At 38.0% G+C, this 24,947-nt stretch overlaps 1 protein-coding gene across 1 annotated transcript in view; it reads left to right on the forward strand.

The window, feature by feature from the left end:
* KLHL14 (kelch like family member 14) overlaps nt 1–24,391 on the forward strand; it is a 110,065-nt gene extending 85,674 nt beyond the window's left edge. The window contains exons 5-9 of the mRNA XM_037806198.1: nt 11,993–12,071; nt 17,985–18,175; nt 18,257–18,415; nt 20,121–20,278; nt 22,316–24,391. Of these exons, the coding sequence (XP_037662126.1) occupies nt 11,993–12,071; nt 17,985–18,175; nt 18,257–18,415; nt 20,121–20,278; nt 22,316–22,456 (728 nt within the window). The 3' untranslated portion in view covers nt 22,457–24,391. The remainder of the gene's footprint in view (nt 1–11,992; nt 12,072–17,984; nt 18,176–18,256; nt 18,416–20,120; nt 20,279–22,315) is intronic.
* The last annotated feature ends 556 nt before the right edge of the window (nt 24,392–24,947 follow it).

Raw genomic sequence — 24,947 nt, forward strand, 5'->3', positions numbered from 1 at the left:
GCATGAGAAGAAATGGGGAAAGAGTCCGAAAGAAAATGGAAAGGATGAGAAGAAACTGAAGGAGTGACCCATAATCTTAAACTCTATTGCATGTGGCCCCATTCTCAAGCTCCACAATAGAGCCCACAAGGAAGGAAAGAATAACTTCTTTTTTATTGCACCTCCCTCAATGCACCAAAGTCATTTCTTCTGAGGATCATTATCCCCTCTGTATCTTCTTTGCCTCCTCCAGAAGCTCCTTCCTTCTTTCTGTCTCTCCAGGTCTCCATCCCTCCCCCTCCTTCACACCACTGACCCTGCCTCTGGAAACCCTTTCCTCCTTAGCCTTTTCTCTGAGCCAAGGCCACGACCATTGAGACCAGAAGATGCTGGATCTATCACCACTGCTCAGCATGTGAAGGCACTCTCTGCCCCATTGCTGGGAGGAGGCAGGTGTCTTCTTCCAAATGAAAATTCTAAATTAAATTTCATAGAAAAACATTCATGTGCATGGCGGGCAACTTCTACATTCCCATTAGCAGCATCAACCTTCAGAGGCATTTGGGAATTAACCTTGGAATTTGTCAAGGATGATATTGTTTCTGTGGGAAAATACTTGCAAATTCCACAAAAATTCACTTATAAACCAACTCTAGACATAATCCTTCCTTTAGTTGGAGTCTGCCTGTGTGAAATCCAAGCCTCCTGAGTCATCTTCACCACTGGCATGCTGATTTCTTTCTGTATACTCCAAATAAGGCTCAATTTACCACCACACCCTGACCATTCAAACCATCCCATATGATCCCTAGAACTCATGATCTCACATCAACAAAATGCTTATAACTGTTAAACTCTCCTTGGAATAGTCCCTTCAACTTCTTTCTTAATCAAAACCTGCTATCCTCTAAGAGTACTGCTTTTCCAGCCACCCTCAGCGGGGGGTTGGGGGGGCTGGTTTTATTCCCCTCATTTACTTCACATACCACAATTTTGCCTCTTCATTGCCACTTGCAGACCTTAAAACCCCAGCCACTTTAAAAGATGTCTTCTGATTATACCACCTACCACCCCTTTACGTCTACTATCGGATAACTGGTAATGGCACCTCCTGTCATTTCGCCAGTGACAAAAGCCGTCCAACCACTAGACTTTTAGTTCCTTCACACCACCTTCCACCCCCCTCCTCAGCCACCCATTCCTACAGTCATTCCCAATTGTTGCTCCAATTGCCAAATATCAATTTCAATGATTTGTCTTGAGCAAAGAATTTGTCTTGAGCAAAGAATAATTTGTCTTCCTCTAGTCCTTTCTACTCCAACAACTTTCTTTCTACTCCAACAACTTTTCCACCTTGCCTGAATCCTCAGTTCATTGACTCGACTACTTTTCCACTGTCCTTCAGCCCCTCGTGTCCTTACTTCCCTCCTTACGAGCTTAGAGTCTGTGGCCCATCCTGTAATCCCTCTAGTGCACACACCGGCTCCCTCCTGCCCACCCCTCCATTTGCCCTTGCTGCCACAGCCCTGGTCCTGGGCTTTTCAACTCTCCTGCCCCTGAGCAATGAAACATGGATATAGAAAACCACACAGACACTCTGGCTATTTGTCAACCAAGCTGGCTACTAGTTAACTAACTCCACTAAACTTCCCGGTCAATGTACTCTCCCATCCTCTGAGATAATTATTTCACTTCTCTCTCCTCAAATCCCTCCTTCTCCAAATCTCCCATGCTCACTCTCAGCTAATGTCCTTGCTTCATTAGTTCAATGAAAAAATAAAACCATCTTGCTACTACCAAATCTATTCACTTATCTTCACCACTACTCATATATTCTATTTTCCATCCTATTGTTGTTTCTGCTCCAATCTAACGTCTATTTCTAATTCCCTTCTTGCCTGCTCAAGGACTGTGCTGCATTTCTCAGCTTAAAAAACAAACAAGCAAACAAAAACATCTTCCCTTGATACTATATCCTCCAGCCGTAATTTGCTTCTGTTCATAGCAAAATTCCTAACATTGCTATCCTGTGGCTTCCACTTTCTTACATCGTATTGTCTCCACCCAGGCTTTCATCCCCACCAGTCCACTGAAGCAACATTTGTGAGGGCCACTAACAACCTCGGTGTTGTCAAACCTTATGGTCAATTCTAGGTTGCTCACTCCCTTCTTTTTGAAACATCTTTTTTATTTGGCTCCCAGAACATACAGTCTTCTCATTTTCCTCCTATCTGTGACTGTTTCTTTTCTTTATTGGTGCTCCCTCTTCTTCCCTAGGACTCATTCCCAGGACTCATTATCTTCCATCTCCATACCCTGTCCCGAGAGAGATTCATCCCATCACGTGGTTTTAAATCATATCTCTGGGCTGTTTACTCCCAAATTTCCAGCTCCAGCCTCATTTAGCCAGCGGCCTACTGGACACTTCTACTTTGAGATCCGGTAGGCCCCTTAAGATCAAGTTCAAAATTAAAAGAGCTTATGACCTCTCCCCAGCCTTCAACCTACTCCTCCCTGCTCTTCCCCTCCTTAGCAAATTGTATGAACTTCCCTCCAGTTACTCAAACTAAAAATCTAACAACTGGAGGCGGGGCAAGATGGCAGACTGGTGAGCTGTATGTTTTAGTTACTCCTCCAGGAAAGTAGGTAAAAAGCCAGGAACTGCGTGGACTGGACACCACAGAGCAATCTGTCTTTGGGCATACTTCATACAACACTCACGAAAATGTCGAACTGCTGAGATCAACGAAATCTGTAAGTTTTTGCGGCCAGGGGACCCGCGCCCCTCCCGGCCAGGCTCAGTCCCATGGGAGGAGGGGCTGCCAGCTCCGGAAAGGAGAAGGGAGAACTGCAGTGGTAGCCCTTCTCGGAAACTCATTCTACTGATTCAAACTCCAACCATAGATAGACTGAGACCAGACACCAGAGAATCTGAGAGCTGCCAGCCCAGCAGAGAGGAGACAGGCATAGAAAAAAAAAAAAATAACACGAAAAACTCCAAAATAAAAGCAGAGGATTTTTGGAGTTCTGGTGAACACAGAAAGGGGAAGGGCAGAGCTCAGGCCTTGAGGCGCATATGCAAATCCCGAAGAAAAGCTGATCTCTCTGCCCTGTGGACCTTTCCTTAATGGCCCTGGTTGCTTTGTCTATTAGCATTTCAATAACCCATTAGATCTCTGAGGAGGGCCCTTTTTTTTTTTTTTTTTTTTTTTTTTTAATCCTTTTTTCTTTTTCTAAAACAATTACTCTAAGAAGCCCAATACAGAAAGCTTCAAAGAATTGCAATTTGGGCACGTCAAGTCAAGAGCAGAACTAAGAGAGCTCTGAGACAAAAGGCAATAATCCAGTGGCTGAGAAAATTCACTAAACACCACAACTTCCCAAGAAAAGGGGGGTGTCCGCTCACAGCCACCATCCTGGTGGACAGGAAACACTCCTGCCCATCGCCAGCCCCATAGCCCAGAGCTGCCCCAGACAACCCAGTGTGACGGAAGTGCTTCAAATAACAGGCACACACCACAAAACTGGGCGTGGACATTAGCCTTCCCTGCAACCTCAGCTGATTGTCCCAGAGTTGGGAAGGTGGAGCAGTGTGAATTAACAAAGCCCCATTCAGCCATCATTTGAGCAGACTGGGAGCCTCCCTACACAGCCCAGCAGCCCAGAACTGCCCTGGGGGGACGGCACTCACCTGTGACATAGCACAGTCATCCCTCAACAGAGGACCCGGGGTGCACTGCCTGGAAGAGGGGCCCACTTGCAAGTCTCAGGAGCCATACGCCAATACCAAAGACTTGTGGGTCAGTGGCAGAGACAAACTGTGGCAGGACTGAACTGAAGGATTAGACTATTGCAGCAGCTTTAAAACTCTAGGATCATCAGGGAGATTTGATTGTTAGGGCCACCCCCCCTCCCAGACTGCCCAGAAACACGCCCCACATACAGGGCAGGCAACACCAACTACACACGCAAGCTTGGTACACCAATTGGGCCCCACAAGACTCACTCCCCCACTCACCAAAAAAAAAGGCTAAGCAGGGGAGAACTGGCTTGTGGAGAACAGGTGGCTCGTGGATGCCACCTGCTGGTTAGTTAGAGAAAGTGTACTCCACGAAGCTGTAGATCTGATAAATTAGAGATAAAGACTTCAATAGGTCTACAAACCCTAAAAGAACCCTATCAAGTTCAGCAAATGCCACGAGGCCAAAAACAACAGAAAATTATAAAGCATATGAAAAAACCAGACGATATGGATAACCCAAGCCCAAGCACCCAAATCAAAAGACCAGAAGAGACACAGCACCTAGAGCAGCTACTCAAAGAACTAAAGATGAACAATGAGACCATAGTACGGGATATGAAGGAAATCAAGAAGACTCTAGAAGAGCATAAAGAAGACATTGCAAGACTAAATAAAAAAATGGATGATCTTATGGAAATTAAAGAAACTGTTGACCAAATTAAAAAGATTCTGGACACTCATAGTACAAGACTAGAGGAAGTTGAACAACGAATCAGTGACCTGGAAGATGACAGAATGGAAAATGAAAGCATAAAAGAAAGAATGGGGAAAAAAATTGAAAAAATCGAAATGGACCTCAGGGATATGATAGATAATATGAAACGTCCAAATATAAGACTCATTGGTGTCCCAGAAGGGGAAGAAAAGGGTAAAGGTCTAGGAAGAGTATTCAAAGAAATTGTTGGGGAAAACTTCCCAATCTTCTAAACAACATAAATACACAAATCATAAATGCTCAGCGAACTCCAAATAGAATAAATCCAAATAAACCCACTCCGAGACATATACTGATCACACTGTCAAACACAGAAGAGAAGAAGCAAGTTCTGAAAGCAGCAAGAGAAAAGCAATTCACCACATACAAAGGAAACAGCATAAGACTAAGTAGTGACTACTCAGCAGCCACCATGGAGGCGAGAAGGCAGTGGCACGATATATTTAAAATTCTGAGTGAGAAAAATTTCCAGCCAAGAATACTTTATCCAGCAAAGCTCTCCTTCAAATTTGAGGGAGAGCTTAAATTTTTCACAGACAAACAAATGCTGAGAGAATTTGCTAACAAGAGACCTGCCCTACTGGAGATACTAAAGGGAGCCCTAAAGACAGAGAAACAAAGACAGGACAGAGAGACTTGGAGAAAGGTTCAGTACTAAAGAGATTCGGTATGGGTACAATAAAGGACATTAATAGAGAGAGGGAAAAATATGGCAAACATAAACCAAAGGATAAGATGGCCGATTCAAGAAATGCCTTCACGGTTTTAACGTTGAATGTAAATGGATTAAACTCCCCAATTAAAAGATATAGATTCGCAGAATGGATCAAAAAAAATGAACCATCAATATGTTGCATACAAGAGACTCATCTTAGACACAGGGACACAAAGAAACTGAAAATGAAAGGATGGAAAAAAATATTTCATGCAAGCCACAGCCAAAAGAAAGCAGGTATAGCAATATTAATCTCAGATAAAATAGACTTCAAATGCAGGGATGTTTTGAGAGACAAAGAAGGCCACTACATACTAATAAAAGGGGCAATTCAGCAAGAAGAAATAACAATCGTAAATGTCTATGCACCCAATCAAGGTGCCACAAAATACATGAGAGAAACACTGGCAAAACTAAAGGAAGCAATTGATGTTTCCACAATAATTGTGGGAGACTTCAACACATCACTCTCTCCTATAGATAGATCAACCAGACAGAAGACCAATAAGGAAATTGAAAACCTAAACAATCTGATAAATGAATTAGATTTAACAGACATATACAGGACATTACATCCCAAATCACCAGGATACACATACTTTTCTAGTGCTCATGGAACTTTCTCCAGAATAGATCATATGCTGGGACATAAAACAAGCCTCAATAAATTTAAAAAGATTGAAATTATTCAAAGCACATTCTCTGACCACAATGGGATACAATTAGAAGTCAATAACCATCAGAGACTTAGAAAATTCACAAATACCTGGAGGTTAAACAACACACTCCTAAACAATCAGTGGGTTAAAGAAGAAATAGCAAGAGAAATTGCTAAATATATAGAGACGAATGAAAATGAGAACACAACATACCAAAACCTATGGGATACAGCAAAAGCAGTGCTAAGGGGGAAATTTATAGCACTAAACGCATATATTAAAAAGGAAGAAAGAGCCAAAATCAAAGAACTAATGGATCAACTGAAGAAGCTAGAAAATGAACAGCAAACCAATCCTAAACCAAGTACAAGAAAAGAAATAACAAGGATTAAAGCAGAAATAAATGACATAGAGAACAAAAAAACAATAGAGAGGATAAATATCACCAAAAGTTGGTTCTTTGAGAAGATCAACAAGATTGACAAGCCCCTAGCTAGACTGACAAAGTCAAAAAGAGAGAAGACCCATATAAACAAAATAATGAATGAAAAAGGTGACATAACTGCAGATCCTGAAGAAATTAAAAAAATTATAAGAGGATATTATGAACAACTGTATGGCAACAAACTGGATAATGTAGAAGAAATGGACAATTTCCTGGAAACATATGAACAACCTAGACTGACCAGAGAAGAAATAGAAGACCTTAACCAACCCATCACAAGCAAAGACATCCAATCAGTCATCAAAAATCTTCCCACAAATAAATGCCCAGGGCCAGATGGCTTCACAGGGGAATTCTACCAAACTTTCCAGAAAGAACTGACACCAATCTTACTCAAACTCTTTCAAAACATTGAAAAAAATGGAACACTACCTAACTCATTTTATGAAGCTAACATCAATCTAATACCAAAACCAGGCAAAGATGCTACAAAAAAGGAAAACTACCGGCCAATCTCCCTAATGAATATAGATGCAAAAATCCTCAACAAAATACTTGCAAATCGAATCCAAAGACACATTAAAAAAATCATACACCATGAACAAGTGGGGTTTATTCCAGGCATGCAAGGATGGTTCAACATAAGAAAAACAATCAATGTATTACAACACATTAACAAGTCAAAAGGGAAAAATCAATTGATCATCTCAATAGATGCTGAAAAAGCATTTGACAAAATCCAACATCCCTTTTTGATAAAAACACTTCAAAAGGTAGGAATTGAAGGACACTTCCTCAACATGATAAAGAGCATATATGAAAAACCCACAGCCAGCATAGTACTCAATGGTGAGAGACTGAAAGCCTTCCCTCTAAGATCAGGAACAAGACAAGGATGCCCGCTGTCACCACTGTTATTCAACATTGTGCTGGAAGTGCTAGCCAGGGCAATCCGGCAAGACAAAGAAATAAAAGGCATCCAAATTGGAAAAGAAGAAGTAAAACTGTCATTGTTTGCAGATGATATGATCTTATATCTAGAAAACCCTGAGAAATCAACGATACACCTACTAGAGCTAATAAACAAATTTAGCAAAGTAGCGGGATACAAGATTAATGCACATAAGTTAGTAATGTTTCTATATGATAGAAATGAACAAACTGAAGAGACACTCAAGAAAAAGATACCATTTTCAATAGCAACTAAAAAAATCAAGTACCTAGGAATCAACTTAACCAAAGATGTAAAAGACCTATACAAAGAAAACTACATAACTCTACTAAAGAAATAGAAGGGGACCTTAAAAGATGGAAAAATATTCCATGTTCATGGATAGGAAGGCTAAATGTCATTAAGATGTCAATTCTACCCAAACTCATCTACAGATTCAATGCAATCCCAATCAAAATTCCAACAACCTACTTTGCAGACTTGGAAAAGCTAGTTATCAAATTTATTTGGAAAGGGAAGATGCCTCGAATTGCTAAAGACACTCTAAAAAAGAAAAACAAAGTGGGAGGACTTACACTCCCTGACTTTGAAGCTTATTATAAAGCCACAGTTGCCAAAACAGCATGGTACTGGCACAAAGATAGACATATAGATCAATGGAATCGAATTGAGAATTCGGAGATAGACCCTCAGATCTATGGCCGACTGATCTTTGATAAGGCCCCCAAAGTCACTGAACTGAGTCATAATGGTCTTTTCAACAAATGGGGCTGGGAGAGTTGGATATCCATATCCAAAAGAATGAAAGAGGACCCCTACCTCACCCCCTACACAAAAATTAACTCAAAATGGACCAAAGATCTCAATATAAAAGAAAGTACCATAAAACTCCTAGAAGATAATGTAGGAAAACATCTTCAAGACCTTTTATTAGGCGGCCACTTCCTAGACTTTACACCCAAAGCACAAGCAACAAAAGAGAAAATAGATAAATGGGAACTCCTCAAGCTTAGAAGTTTCTGCACCTCAAAGGAATTTCTCAGAAAGGTAAAGAGGCAGCCAACTCAATGGGAAAAAATGTTTGGAAACCATGTATCTGACAAAAGACTGATATCTTGCATATATAAAGAAATCCTACAACTCAATGACAATAGTACAGACAGCCCAATTATAAAATGGGCAAAAGATATGAAAAGACAGTTCTCTGAAGAGGAAATACAAATGGCCAAGAAACACATGAAAAAATATTCAGCTTCACTAGCTATTAGAGAGATGCAAATTAAGACCACAATGAGATACCATCTAACACCGGTTAGAATGGCTGCCATTAAACAAACAGGAAACTACAAATGCTGGAGGGGATGTGGAGAAATTGGAACTCTTATTCTTTGTTGGTGGGACTGTATAATGGTTCAGCCACTCTGGAAGTCAGTCTGGCAGTTCCTTAGAAAACTAGATATAGAGCTACCATTCGATCCAGCGATTGCACTTCTCGGTATATACCCGGAAGATCGGAAAGCAGTGACACGAACAGATATCTGCACACCAATGTTCATAGCAGCATTATTCACAATTGCCAAGAGATGGAAACAACCCAAATGTCCTTCAACAGATGAGTGGATAAATAAAATGTGGTATATACACACGATGGAATACTACGCGGCAGTAAGAAGGAACGATCTGGTGAAACATATGACAACATGGATGAACCTTGAAGACATAATGCTGAGCGAAATAAGCCAGGCACAAAAAGAGAAATATTATATGCTACCACTAATGTGAACTTTGAAAAATGTAAAACAAATGGTTTATAATGTAGAATGTAGGGGAACTAGCAGTAGAGAGCAATTAAGGAAGGAGGAACAATAATCCAAGAAGAACAGATAAGCTAACGTTCTGGGGATGCCCAGAAATGACTATGGTCTGTTAATTTCTGATGGATATAGTAGGAACAAGTTCACAGAAATGTTGCTATATTATGTAACTTTCTTGGGGTAAAGTAGGAACATGTTGGAAGTTAAGCAGTTATCTTAGGTTAGTTGTCTTTTTCTTACCCCCTTGTTATGGTCTCTTTGAAATGTTCTTTTATTGTATGTTTGTTTTCTTTTTAACTTTTTTTTTTCATACAGTTGATTTAAAAAAGAAGGGAAAGTTAAAAAAAAAAAAAAAGAAAGAAAAGAAAAACAAGGAAAAAAAAAAAAAGATGTAGTGCCCCCTTGAGGAGCCTGTGGAGAATGCAGGGGTATTGGCCTACCCCACCTCCATGGTTGCTAACATGACCACAGACATAGGGGACTGGTGATTTGATGGGTTGAGCCCTCTACCATAAGTTTTACCCTTGGGAAGATGGTTGCTGCAAAGGAGAGGCTAGGCCTCCCTATATTTGTGCCTAAGAGTCTCCTCCTGAATGCCTCTTTGTTGCTCAGATGTGGCCCTCTCTCTCTGGCTAAGCCAACTTGAAAGGTGAAATCACTGCCCTCCCCCCTACGTGGGATCAGACACCCAGGGGAGTGAATCTCCCTGGCAACGTGGAATATGACTCCCGGGGAGGAATGTAGACCCAGCATCGTGGGACGGAGAACATCTTCTTGACCAAAAGGGGGATGTGAAAGGAAATGAAATAAGCTTCAGTGGCAGAGAGATTCCTAAACGAGCCGAGAGATCACTCTGGTGGGCACTCTTACGCACACTTTAGACAACCCTTTTTAGGTTCTAAAGAATTGGGGTAGCTGGTGGTGGATACCTGAAACTATCAAACTACAACCCAGAACCCATGAATCTCGAAGACAGTTGTATAAAAATGTAGCTTATGAGGGGTGACAATGGGATTGGGAAAGCCATAAGGACCAAACTCCTTTGTCTAGTTTATGGATGGATGTGTAGAAAAGTAGGGGAAGGAAACAAACAGACAAAGGTACCCAGTGTTCTTTTTTACTTCAATTGCTCTTTTTCACTCTAATTATTATTCTTGTTATTTTTGTGTGTGTGCTAATGAAGGTGTCAGGGATTGATTTAGGTGATGAATGTACAACTATGTAATGGTACTGTAAACAATCAAAAGTACAATTTGTTTTGTATGACTGCGTGGTATGTGAATATATCTCAATAAAATGATGATTAAAAAAAAAAAGAATTCCACTTTTTAAAAAAAAAAAAAAAAATCTAACAACTATTCTTAATGACTCACTTTTTCTCACAACAATGTTCAGTCCATCAGGAAATTCTATTGGCTATGCCTGTAGCAAATCTGATCATATCTCACCTCCTGTGCATTCGTTCAAGCCGGCATCGTCTCTTGCCTTGACTATTACAAGAGCCTCCAGACAGAACCTCTGCCTCCTTAGTGGCCCCTCTACAGTCTATTTGTCACATAGCAGCCAGAGTGATCATTTTAAGAAGTAAATTAGACCATGTCCCTCATGTGCTCAGAACCTTCCAATGGCTCTCTGTTGCTCATAACAAAATGCAACACCCAACATCGGTTCACAAGGCACATTGTGTTCTGGACCTTGGCCCTGCTCTGAATGTGTCTGAATGTTCTTGCCTGTGCCCAGGTACTTCACACCTCCTGCCTAAGGCAGTGTGAAGAGGCTCATTCTCCAGATATTTGCACAGTTTGCAGAGGACATCCTATTTAAGCTGGCCTCCCCTCTATGAATTCCTGCTTTATTTTTCTTTATAGCATTTTTCTCTACTTGGTAATATATTTTATGTTTGCTTATGTATATATAAGGATAGGGACTTTGTGTTGTTTACCAATATACTCCGAGAGTGTAGAACATGTAAAACGCATAGTAGGTGTTCAATATTTATTTATACAATTAATCATTGTGATGTGTATATATGCCTGTGTGAGCATAATGGGACACAACGCCATCTGTTTACCCCATGGTTAAAGTGTGGTGCCTGTATTTCAATGTTTAGTTACACATATATGAACAAAGGCAGACTTGGAGAGTTGAGGCCTCAGGTGCTTTAGCTGATTGTCATCTCAAGGGCTACATGGAAGATGTAATACACTCTTTTGCTTCCATTTCTTGCTTTGCTGTCAATCTGTATGCAAAATAAGATTTATTTTAATGCCTTGGAGGCATTACTGTGCTTCTTAGGCTCCACAGAGGGATAAACTGATGAACCAGGTCTCAGGACTCATGTTTCCTATTTCAGTAAAGGCGCTTGTGGTACATCACAGCAACTGGGCTTCCCCCAAGTACAGACACCACACTTACGTGACATACCTAGAATAAAACTGATTTCCTAGCTCAGACTTTTCTTACATTGATTGCTACTATTTCCATGGGAAAGGAGCAGACTATACCACAGCTAAATTCTTAGATCATTAATAAAAGGCTCTAACCATAAAAATAACAAGGTAATCTCAGGAACTGATCATTTATAGACAACAACTTCATGTTTTTAAGACATAGAACACCAACATACAGAAGTTTTTACCCTTCTACTGTGATAAAAATTGATTTGGCAGGTATACTTGCTTTTATCATTATGACTGATTTATTTTTGTGTCAACTCATTCCAAAAATAGCAAAAAAGGAAAAGGGGAAAATATTTGGGTGGCACATTGATTTTTCTCCTGACTTAAAGAGGTTTTCCCTGTCTAATTCATCTCTGTTAAATCCAAGAACAGAGATCTCTTATAAAATATTATTAAATGTGCAAAGCAACAAAGGAATCTAAGTTTTAAGTGTCTCAAATATATTTTCACAGGAAAACACAGTACAAACTTTGTCAGTCGATATGATCCCCGATTTAATAGCTGGATTCAACTTCCACCCATGCAAGAAAGGTAAGCATTTATCTCTTGTGCCCGAAACATTTGTGGCTCTTTACAGGAGGCTTGGGTTCTGAACAGTTTTCAAAAAACAGGGAAATGAAAGACATATGAGGCAAAATACGTAGCTTGGCCAATTTAGGTTAGCTGCCTTGTTAACTCAATGAAGAAAACTAGTCAAATAAGTTCATTATTTTTTCCTCACATCAGAAGAAAACAAAAAGTTGTATGACTTGTTTTCCTGTACTACATTGCATTGATATCTTGTAAACAGAACTAAAATCTCACTGGCTATCCCATGAGTCTCCCTGATAATATATTTAAATCCTAAAGTTGAAACATGAAACACCATTTTCACAATGATGTGCATTCAAATACAGAAATTTCAATATCAAAGATTTCAAGTCTCACTGACTGAAATCATTTACATTTGCCTCCCCAAGCATCTTCTTATCAGGCATTCAAGAATGTTATTTGCTTTTAGTTGTTTTTCTTTAATTGTTTTGCAAAGTGTCATCTCATTTATATATGCAGTGTTTATCTCAGCTAACCGAGCTCCAAAAGGACAAGATGGCTGCACTATTTATATATATTTTGCCTCTCCTGACTATTACCTAGGCATGAGGCCATGTGCACATCACATGCTAAAATGTGAACATTTGATTCTTTTCAAATATCTGGATAACCTCTTGAACAAATTCTCCAATATAATAGTTAAGTTGCAAACTACTTTCGGTTCTCAGTTGAGTTATTTAAGGAATCTGCAGCATTTTTTCCCTTTCCTAATTCCCTCATAACCCCTCACCTTAACATCTCCATTTTTTTAAACATCCAAATAGATTACACTGAGATCAAATTAGATTTAATCCTAAATTCCAATGTAAAAGGACATTTTCAGACAATACCTTTCATTCAAAAATGTACACATTATGCACTGCAGCAGGACACTGTGAATTTATGCTACAAAGAAACTCAGCAATTAACTTTCTGTTCATATAAGCATACTAAAATTCTCTTTCAGGAGACTAAAAGCTATGCACCAAAAATTATGAGGTTTAAGAAGGTCTAGTTCAAAGATACCTCAAAAAAATACTCTAAATCAATTAATGGCCTTATGAACTTCTCAATGAATCAAAAGTCTATGATGTCTTTCTCCAGTGGACCCTGTTTCTCTCTTTTGGGGGTGATTTCCTGGTTGCTGTTACTCGTAGCTGAATCACTTTGCCCTTTAATCAGGACAATTCAAAAAAGTTTTTAAAAATTATTTAAAAAGTAAACATCAATAATATATGTGAAATGTCAGCATCTCATCACCATGGTCCCCTTTGCTGGGGGCTGTACACCATGATAATTAACCTTCACGCCTTCAGCTTGGGAGGCATAACTCACGTCGCGGTCAATTATCTCACTGTAGAGCCCCTAAGGAGGGGAAGTATTGCTGCAAAACCTAATTAGCAATTTTTTTAAAAATGTGTATTGTTTACTTGATAGTCTATAATGACTTCCTCTGAGGCAGTATGGCCTATCATGGCAGGGTCCTACTTAGACAATTTTTAGCAGTTCATTGACCTGATAAAAAGATCTGCTATGGTCTGTCGGCACCCGGCAGCCACCATTGACAGGATGGACTGTTTAACGTTTCTTTCTAAGTCATTATGGTATATCATGTCGGGTCCCTAGTAAAAGAAGTCATGTGTTTTGTGTTTTTTTTTCAGATTTAGAACAATCAACTCAATAGACCAAATAAAGAGCTCCTTACAGAGCTGAGTGGGAAAAGGCAGATCTCACAAATGCCCAATCTTCTAGCTTTGTATCTCCTATGGGTTTGTTGACCCAGGCAGCAATCCATAACTTGAAGTGAAATTTTGCTGTCATTGCAATGCTTCCATTCAAAACAGCAAGTAAAATCAGTGTTCAATGTGGATTAATTGGCAGTACAAGAAAGGAAAAAGAAGAAACTAAAGTATATGAGACATTTCAGATCAAGAAAAGTTTCTTGAAACATTCAACTGTGTTAGTCTCACATTTTGTAGCTCATGAATCAAATTCACCAGAAGTTTCCCAACTGTTACCAAACTGCTGAGAAGTTAAATCTGTGCTGAAAAGTTACCAACTAGTTGCAAATAATAGAATCTGGTTGCAAACCACCTCTGGGATAACCCACTCTTAAGAGAGCTGTGTGGACAGATTCCAGGGTTGTGTTACCTAGACAGAGCTTCCAAAGAGCTATCCTGATAGTGCAGAATAGCCTTCTGGTTTAGCAAGAAAATGGTACATGGCCTCTAAGATTACCCAGTCATGTGGTCAACTCATGAATTGCATGAGTTGCAATGAATTTTACTGACTGCTGGCTATTAATTTTACTAAGTGAAATGATTAGACAAAAACAAATTTCAGTGTAATGCTGATGAATTGTTTTGGTGCCAGATTTAGGATTTGATTCTTTGGTAAGAGGGGGAGGACAAAATGAAAACTTGGTTCAGTAGAAATGTTTTGGTGACTTTAAAATGGTTGCTCAGTGAAAGCAGGTATTTTAGGCTTTATTCCTATGGAGATCTTGGTCTTGAAAACTAGTCTAGGAAACAAAAGAAAAAGCATTTTAGACAGCAATAACAACAAAGCATTGTTTCTCCTCACAGATTAAGTGAAAGACTAGAAGCAAATATATCAAAATCTGTTTCCAAATTTAAATATTTTGTCACTAACAGTCTTGCAAGAAACAAGGCAAGACAATATTCTGTTTGAAAATCTGTTGTTTTTGCCATCATTTTAACCTGATGATAAAAGTTAAAAACGCAAGCTGAGATAAGGTTCTGACCATCCAGAAAGGAGCCAGAAAGAACTCACAAAGACTTGTACGATAAGCAGGGTTCAAAATACTTCTGTAGAAGTTATTGTTCATGTTTTTAATTTATCTCAGCAATACTGAGGATTGTCTCTGGTGGGAGGCAGAGGAGATGAACAATTTTAAATACAAATAGTGCAATACCATTAAGGAATCTTCAGTAATCTTGAGTTTACTTAATTTTTCAAAAAAAAAAAAACATAAAATAGCCTAAATTAGGTGAGCTCTTCAAGAGAGGAAAAGCAGGGAGCTTGCCAAGAGATAACAGGTTTGGTGAAATTTTTGCCTAGAGCAAATGTTCCCAGTTGCTGACAGACCATTAACTATCAGGTGTTTCTATAATGCATTTCATGAATTCTCACTTTGGTCATGCAAGGCAGTAAGTCAGAGACTTGAAATCTTCGCTGTTGAAAATTCTACATGAAAATGCACTTTCATTTAGGAAGTGAAACCTACTGATTTTTTCCCATTTAGATCCTAACAGTGACACTGTGTGGATAAAGCTAGGAGTACACATGGAGCATCAAATTACGAATGCCTTGGCTAAAAGACAGCAGGTTTGGACAGGCTGACTCCACGTTACAGTGGGGAAAGAGCCAAATGAAAAAAGTGATAAAATTGAAATTCAGATTAGACAAAAGGAGTTCACACTTACAAAGAGAGGTCTTTCTCTTATTCTTCACAATCTGAACTTCATTAAACAGAGGGATTTCATGCTGCTAATGACTAATGGGAATTTTCTCTTCTAAACTAGTTCTGTAGAGAACTCTCCATTACCAACTTACCACCCACATTGTCCAAATTATTTAAAGATGGCTCGTTGATGAAATAAGTAAATGCCTTATTTCAGAGGCTCCAAGACCTGCCATAGAATAATATGGAAGAGAGGTACATACCTATTCTTGTGTCAGTGGTGCAAATACATATCTGTGTTACCTTTGGAGGACAGATTTTTATAAACGTGTGTCAGTCTTTTCAATCAAACTTTAACTTGAGAAGGTAAAAATACTGATAAAATAACTTTGACCTACTGTATTCAATGAGACAGCAATTGAAATCTGGTTAAAGAAATGGAAAGAACCAGTGATCCAACTGTATTCACTTAATTTTGCAACTTTTTAAAAAACTTGATATTGTATTTGGGTAAGGTTTTAATCCTCCATACCAGGAATCCACATATGCATAAACATATAAACATATACAACATTTGTTACAATTTCAGAGCTTTGTCCTGAGATGCCATTGACCTAGGTTAACAATCTCTACTTTATGAAATCTGGCTCATCTGCTCTTTATTTTCCTTCCTGCTTTCTCCCTCCCCTTTTTCTGTTATCATTATTGTCCTTCTTGTTTTTAGAATTTTCACAGTATGTATTTCTTTCAAAAGCATCAAGAAATGTAGAAGTAAACATAGTTAAAACATTATTCTAAAAATATCAATAATGGCTGACAATTCTAGAATACTTTAAAATAAAACAAAAACCTGACTACATCACCATCTATAACAAACACCAAACCTATGTGAGAACAAATCATCTAACATAAAGAATTTAGTCATCCCTTAAATATTACTAGTAAAAGCTTATATGGAAACATCTCAATGGCTGATTTTTTAAAACTTTTCATCTAGATAATAATAAGTGACCTTTCCTGAGCATTAACAAAATGCTGAATGCTATGCCAAGCACTTTGTATATGTTTTCACAAATGACTTTGTGAAGACAGTGCCATTAATATCCCCATGTTTCAGAAGAACCTGAGGCTGAGGAGGGTTCGGTCACCTGTCAAAGACCATGCGCCTCGTAAGTAGCATGGTCAAGCACTCTGACTTCAGAGACTAAACTGTTCATCACAGGGTGTTAGCACTTTCTAAACACAACCTGGAAAATCTCCAGACCATATAGGTTTACTTGATTAAAAACTTCCAGTACTCCCCTTCTGGCTATTGACATTGCACAGGAGTCTTGTCATCAGTTTTTATTTTGACCATTAATTGAGCAAACATGAATTATGTTCTCTGAGGGGCTTGGCACTTAACTATACTTAATTGGTATCAGACCACATATTATCAGCGTAAAGTATATTATTCCAGTACCATCGATGAGGAAAAAAGCAAAGGGTCAAGGACTTGCTTAAGGTTATAACTGGTTGCTCTAACTCCAAATTATTGAGGCCTCTTTGAACCTTTATTCTCCCTCCAGACCCATATATTATTAGTTAACAAGTCTTACATCTTCTTCTATTAAAATATCTTTTGCATCACTTAAAATAACTTTTGCATCACTCTTTTCCATTTCTTCTACTAGCACCCTAACTCAAGTCCTCAGTATCTCATGCCTAGATTTTGATCAGTCTTAGAATTTGTTTCCCTGTCTTCAATCCTTTCAGCACAGTTTGTGTCTTTTGTCTTTGATGGCATAGCCAGCTAATTTCGTCAATGCGCTATCTTGAAAGGGACCCAAAAGGTATCCTACAGCCTCATAAGAATCAGCACCAAAAGGCTACTTAGGTTATATTTCTGTAACTGGTTATAAAAGAGCAAATTTTGATCATTATATGCAATTCACAGAAGTTGCTCTATTGGCAGTAGTATTGGGGGAGGAAAGAAAAAAATGATAATTGAAGAAAATTTTGATGATGTGGTTTCTTATAAATTGGAAACAATGACCCTTGAAGGACCATAAAGAAACTGAATGTCAAGATAATTTATTATTGTTACATTATCTACCTCATTTTTCACTTTGTCGTACTGAGCTATGATACCCTTACAAGGTACCAAATATGCCAAACATTAATGAACACTTTAATGGTGTATAAAAAGCAAGGTAAAAAAAGAGCTGGCAAATCTCTCCTTTACTATACTTTAATATAAAAAATATTAACCATAGTTGGTAACACATATGATTACTGTACAGGGCCTCAGATTTAGAAGGTAGCTGTGCGAGTAGGTTCTTAAAGTTTGCAACTCTTTCTGAAGCAGGAAGGACCTCCTTTCCTTCCTGGGTGGTCCTTATCCTGTTTCAAAAGGTAACATCTCACAGTTTCCTTTGTGATTTACTGTGGATTGTTGTTTTTCATTGTAGAAGAGCCAGTTTCTATGCATGTCGGTTGGACAAACATTTGTATGTTATTGGTGGAAGGAATGAAAGTGGCTACTTGTCCAGTGTGGAGTGCTACAACCTAGAAACGAACGAATGGCGTTATGTGTCCTCTTTGCCACAGCCTCTAGCAGCTCACGCGGGAGCAGTGCACAATGGGAAGATATACATTTCAGGCAAGTCATCCCTCCACTTTCTGTTACAAAGTTCAGTTCCAAGGCACTTTCTCGACTTGTCTGTATGCGTTTAATTTACAGGGGGTGTTCACAATGGAGAATATGTCCCGTGGCTATACTGCTATGACCCGGTAATGGATGTCTGGGCTCGAAAACAAGATATGAACACAAAACGCGCAATCCACACTTTGGCTGTAATGAATGATCGCTTGTATGCAATTGGAGGAAATCATCTGAAAGGTCTTTTTTTTTTTTTTTTAATCACAATAACATTTGCATCTTGTGTATCTTGCTAAGGGGGTTTCTTGTTAGATAATCATAGTTAACCAAGTAAAAAACATGTTGACCAAATAAAATCTACTCTGTGTAAATTAGCAGTACCCTTGAGCAAGCATTTATTTTTGGCTTTTCTGCAGATAGGATTATTTTTATGTTACCATACACATTAAAGAAATGAATAATGAAGTCTACAGAAAATAAAAAAACAGGAGCATTAATAACTGGAAAGCACAAACAATTTGTCGTAACAATGAATTCAGTAAAATAAATTAGCCCTTATCACCAAAGTTGTGGTAATGGATTTTTTCTCCAGAAAATTGTTTTTTAGCAGTAATCATAAAGAACTTTAAGATATAGCTGTGCAAAGAAGCTAATATGTGATTTTTCTTAAAGAAAACATTTAGTAGTATTTGCATCCAGATTTAGAATTATTTCTCTTAAGAATTGAATATCAAACCATCTATGATTCTCAAATTCCTTCTATTTGCTTCTTTTTTTATTAAAAACTTATTTAGAGCATACTATCTTTAGCGCCATGTTTTGGCTCCTTTCTTCTGCATATATGCAACTTTTTGTACTTACGAAATGCATGTCGATAACACTGAATTTGACAGGAAAGGGGAAAGATCTGTGACATTGAAAATGTTATTGAACTGCTTTGGCCTCAGTTTCCTCATCTGGAAATGAGTAAACTGGTCTAGTCGTTCTCTAAAATCTCCTCCAGCTCTGACATTCCTTGATCCTTGAAATTGAACTAGATGGGAAACAGACCATTGAGTTATGGTAGCGTAGCCCCATCCATGAATTTATTTACAATAATATATCCATTTTTTAAAAATGGGTTAGAGATAGAAAATTTTTAAAAATGTTTCCAAATACATATTTACCCCTAAACTTAATTAAGACTGTGCAGGTATAATTTTTATGCACATATTTCCAAGTTTGCGTTTCCTGACTATTCAGCCAGAAATACCAATACCCTAGTCTGTCTGTTGCTCATCTTAGTTCTCTCCCTAGTGGGAGAGGATTTTCTTTACTGTGGCAATCTTCCCTTTTTTTAAAATATCTTTTTCCCTTTCACTGGTGGTTTAGTCTTTAAGATTGTGAGCTCTGCAGACTATCCGCCAGGGTTCAAATCTCAGCCTAGCTCCTTACTGGCTGTGTGACTTACACAAGTCTTTAATTTTCTCTGTCTCTCAGTTTCCTAGTCTATAAAATGAATATAGATTCATTACCTATGAGTAACTATCTCACAGGCTCATTAAGGGGATTAAATGAATCCCTTTATATAAAGCACTTGGAAAGTAATTAGTGTGTTGTAAGCACTCTCTAAAATGCTTGCTTTAACCATTATTATTATAAACCTTGACATTTTAAATAAGATCTACCCCATAGACGCAACCTTTACTAGTGGCATTTGGTCAGGAATACTTGCTACAAATTAACCCAAAACACCTTTACAGTGTTGGTTGGTTGGTTGGTTTTTTAGGTTTTTCTGACATGTCCAATTTTACTAGTGGATTTATACATTTGTGAGCCTTCAGATACACAATTACCCACCTGTTTGCTCTAGACTTTTTTTTTTCTTTTTATAAGAAGCCCTGGCCTTGAATTGGGACCCTGAGAGTTTATCCTTTTGTGGTTTCCTTTTTTCTTGTGTCATCAGGTTTCTCCCACCTTGATGTCATGCTTGTGGAATGCTACGACCCCAAAGGTGACCAGTGGAACATTCTCCAGACCCCCATTTTGGAGGGTCGAAGTGGTCCTGGCTGTGCAGTGCTTGATGACAGCATTTACCTCGTGGGAGGCTACAGCTGGAGCATGGTGCGTACCCACATGTGCCTACCCCTCCTGCTTTGTGTCTGTGCTTGCCTTTCCTGTTTGTTTCCCTCCAAATGTGTAATCACCCACACTTTCACCTTTTAAGAGCATCATGCTTACATGCAGACAGTAAGTTACATTACGTAGTAAAATAGAATCAGTGTGGTTGCCGTGGAGCTGATGTGCGGTCCTATCAACTCTTATCAAAACAGGGCAGGTAGGTCTCTTGTTCTCTCCTATCTCCGTGCTTATTTATTTCTGGTTTTCCAACTAAGTCAAACTGAAGTGATTTTGTAACTGTCCTGTTGAAATTGTTTGAGTAGAAGAATCCAAAAAATTTCTGACCAATAAGGGATGATAAATGGAATAAATTCTCAGTAACCACAAATTTTATTTAGGATATGTAATGTGCCTTTGCTTTTCACTTTTCTTCCCCTTTTTATCTTGAAAATTTCCAAACATACCCAAAAATTGACAGTACAATGAGCCCTCATTAACCCATTATCATTCAGCTCAACACACATCAACAGTTTGCCATACTTACTTCACCTATCCCCCTTTTGTGAACATTTTGGCTGAAGCAATTTGATGCAAATCCAAGATATAATGTTATTGCAGACTAAAGACTTTAGTATTTATTTCAAAAAAAAAAAAAATCATTCTCTTACATAAGCACACTGTCATTATCACATTGAACAGAATTAACAATAATTCCTTTATATCCAGTACATATTCAAATGTCCCCTATTGACTTGAAGAAAATGTATTTTTCAAATTGGTATGTTCAAGTAAGGATCCCACAGGTTCTACCCAGAGTTGGTTATTATGTCTCATAAGTCTCTTAAATTCTGAAATATTACCCCTGCCCCACTTTTTTCCCATGCCATTGACTTGTTGAAAAAACAGCGTCTGTTATTATATAGAATATTCTACATTCTAAAATTGACTAATGTCTCTATATTTCCCATAGACTGGAAGTTAGACCTAAGGGCTTAAGTTCAGCTTTTTTCTTTTCTTACATTTTTTTTTTCTTTTTTTTTTTGACAAGAGCACCTGAGGAGGTGGCCATGTAGTTCAAATTATATCACACTAGGAGACACATCAAGTCTAGTTGTCTAGGTATTAGCATTTATAATGATGGCTAGTTTTATATTTTTGTATTTATACATGGTGGCTTATAAGGTTAATTTTGGGTTTTAATAATATTAGTTATTTTTATTTCTTTTGCATCAAACAAGGTTGCAGTATAAAGTTTAGGGGGAACTTTGAAAGTTTTTAATCATATGGAGGCAAATATGGATAAAATAGATATCCATATGTCTGTCTGTTTGCTGGTGCAAATTGCTAACTGAAAAAGAGTATATGTCTATTTGGGAACCAGACACCAAGTGTATTCTTTCATAAATGAATTATTCAATTGGTTGGTTTTTTGTTTGTTTTTACCTATGATAAAAAAACAAAGCAGTTTTGATTTGGGGGGGAAATGTTATATAAGTACTAGCCCCTGAGGTTGACATAACAAACAAGATTAAATACATTTTTTATTTATTGTGTGGCCTCTTTAAAACAAGTGAATCAATGTGTAGGCAAGCCATTTCCTATTTACTTAAAGCTGAATTTGAATCTCCACTCTGATTCTCTACAGTGGCAAAAGTGAACTGGAGAAATAGAACCATCTAAATCCCAATTGACTTTAATTATTTGAATATTTAAGGTAAATTTGTCTTATTTTTTTTTCTTTTTACTTAAACCAGCTGGAGAATTTCAATTTTTGATCGATTTTTTAAAGGATTTGTTGATCATCTAGAATGTTCCAGGCGCTTGACTTTTGTTACTAGTTGCAAAATAACAAGATCTGAAATCTTATGAGTCTCAGTTTTTCCCTTGGAATAAAACAGTTTTAAAATCCACTGCTTTCATTTAGAATTTTTTAACAGGAACAGAGAAAAGATATTTTCTTTCTACCGTAAGTGTGTTAAATAACACTGCTCCTGTGCTTCTCTGAACTTCCTCTGATTGCTCCCTGTTCTGCCATTACAGGGGGCCTACAAGTCATCTACAATATGCTACTGTCCAGAAAAAGGAACATGGACAGAACTTGAGGGAGATGTAGCAGAACCACTCGCAGGCCCTGCCTGTGCAACCGTTATCCTGCCTGCCTGCGTACCATACAATAAATAACGCCAGGAAACCCCCGAAGGAACAGTATCACATCCTGGGAAGCAATGACAGGTGACGTCACGTTATAATAGGAACAATGCATCCTAGGACCCAACTGTCAAAACCCACCCTTGGTTTCTAATGAATGATTTCTCAGTAACTACAAAAAAAAGTGACCTGTTCTTGAGCAGACATTGTGTCTGTAACTCAGATCACACCAAACTTCCTGTGGTGACAGACTTCCAATTCAGCCTGGTTTTAACTTGTCCCAGTTTTACAAAAACTCCTCATGTGGATTTTAACTTCTGAAAGGAGAAAGATAAAATACAGAAGACTGCCTCCAGAGAGACCTAAGATCAGTATTGTGCATTGTAGTCTACCTGCATGTGATCTATTTGTTGAAGTTTTGGGGATATTGTGTTCATAAATGATTCAAAATTTGACCCACTGAAATATTTCCACAGCATTACAGAAACTGCCACTTGATTCTGTAATCCTAACCTTTGGCTACTTCACAGACTCCATAAGCAACACAGTTCTAGAAAATCATAGACGATAAAAGAGGGGCATTTTCATTTCTGTACAACTTCATTACCTACACCTTCTGCCCTTACAGCACCTCATGGAATCAGCAAAGAAAAAGGTATTGGCTCTCGCAATTGCTTCCTGCTTCATGGGTTCTAGGCTAGCCAGAGTCATAATTTCTGTGTCCTCAATTTTATCTGAAAGATTAAAACAAAATACACTATAACACTATCCAGTTCACAGAGACTGGTGCATTCTCATTTTTTGTAGTATACAAATAGTGAACACATCTCTTATTTGCTTCAAAAGATAGGACTGACAAATTCAGTCCTCTAATATGGAAGAGATTCTGTTGGATAATACATCTGACCCCAAACTTAACCTATTGTAAAAACAGGGAAATTGCTTTCAGGAATTCAGGGATGAAAAGAAAGGATAATTTAAGTACAATCCCAGTTGTCTCTCTGTCACTACATAACAAATCTTAAAAGAGCTGCGGGAACCGACCACAGCGCCTGACAGAATCCTACTCCCTCTTGCTTGCCTTTGGCTGGCTCTTGAAAAGCACACGACTTACTGTCATTACTCTCCCACTCCTCATCTTTCATTTGCTATCATCAGAGATGCTTGAACTCAGTTAAGTGAGCAACTGCTACGCTGTCTATAGGGGCCAGAGGAACTTAGGATCTGGACAGCAGAGCGTGAGACTGTTGCAGTTTGCAAAGCAAAAGGACAAACCTGGCAGAAACAGCAATTTGGTTTTCGAGCTCTTAAAAGCTTGAACAACGACAGTTAGCAGAAAATAAAAGTATAAAATATTTTTTTAATCACTCAGAGATGTTGTTAAATCCCTCAACACATGTCATTCAGAACAACAGTATGGGGAAGCCACAGATTAAAATGCTTTGGTGATTAGCTTTCATTGCAGAGCATGTCAAGATAGAGTGGGTATACTGAAATCCAGCGCCGTTTCTACAGTAAAGTGCAATCTTCATTGTTTTTGTATTTATTTGTATGTTCAGATCCAAAGGATCCGTTGTAAAAATATATATAAGGATATATATCCAGTGCAATCAACGTTCATTACTTTTTCCTTGAAAGCATATGAATATATAGAAAGAAAGAAAAGTTCCCAGTACTTTGCAGGAAAATCCCAGCTGATATCATGAAGAGAACAGAACCTTTATTGTCAACTGTCACCATTTCTTCCAAAAGTCACAGTTTATACAAGATATTTACTTTCCTTAGACTGGTTCTTCATTTTATTTTTTAATTTTAGCCACAATAAATAAAAGCATTTATGAGAACTGTAAGTAAAGCTTTCTGTGTTTCAGAAAGATGCAACCTATTAGAAAGTGAAAAGTGAATAAATAAGTCACAGAGAATGTAAATTTTGTACAGTATTAGAATGTGTAAATGAAGCTTGCTTGAAAGGAGAAAACTTTAAATAAAAACTTTATGTACTAATTCAACTGTCTCTCTTATTTCTACTTATAAAACACATGTATAAATCTCTACATTAAATTTTTTGAAGGTTTGTAATATATAAATCCCTAAGTATTTTTATGCTGAAGATATGCTTTACAAGTTTATTTTGCTTCCCAGCAATATATAAATGTATAGAATAGGAAAAATGCTAAAATTTAAGGGATACTTCTGGGGAAGTGTTATAAGTTAAAAATTACAAGTTGATCTGATTTTTTCACCAAGAGTGTTACAATAAGGAGTAATATCTAGGATCTAGTAACAAAATTTTTATAGAAATTGCTATGTATTAAACAAAACCTGTTTAATTAATTAATCAATTATCTAAATGCATAGTATTTTCTTTCATTCTCTTCAAAAATATATCTGACAAAATCATTGTGCAAACAAGGAGAGGGGCTGTGGAAGGAACCATCCAAGGACAGAGGTGTGCAGCTGAGGTAGGTAGCCTTCTAGGCAAAGAACTATGCAGGAGAGAGAGCTAGTTCCTGCAGACTACAAG

This window comes from Choloepus didactylus, chromosome 16 (assembly GCF_015220235.1).
Source record: "Choloepus didactylus isolate mChoDid1 chromosome 16, mChoDid1.pri, whole genome shotgun sequence".
Lineage (NCBI taxonomy): Eukaryota > Metazoa > Chordata > Mammalia > Pilosa > Megalonychidae > Choloepus > Choloepus didactylus.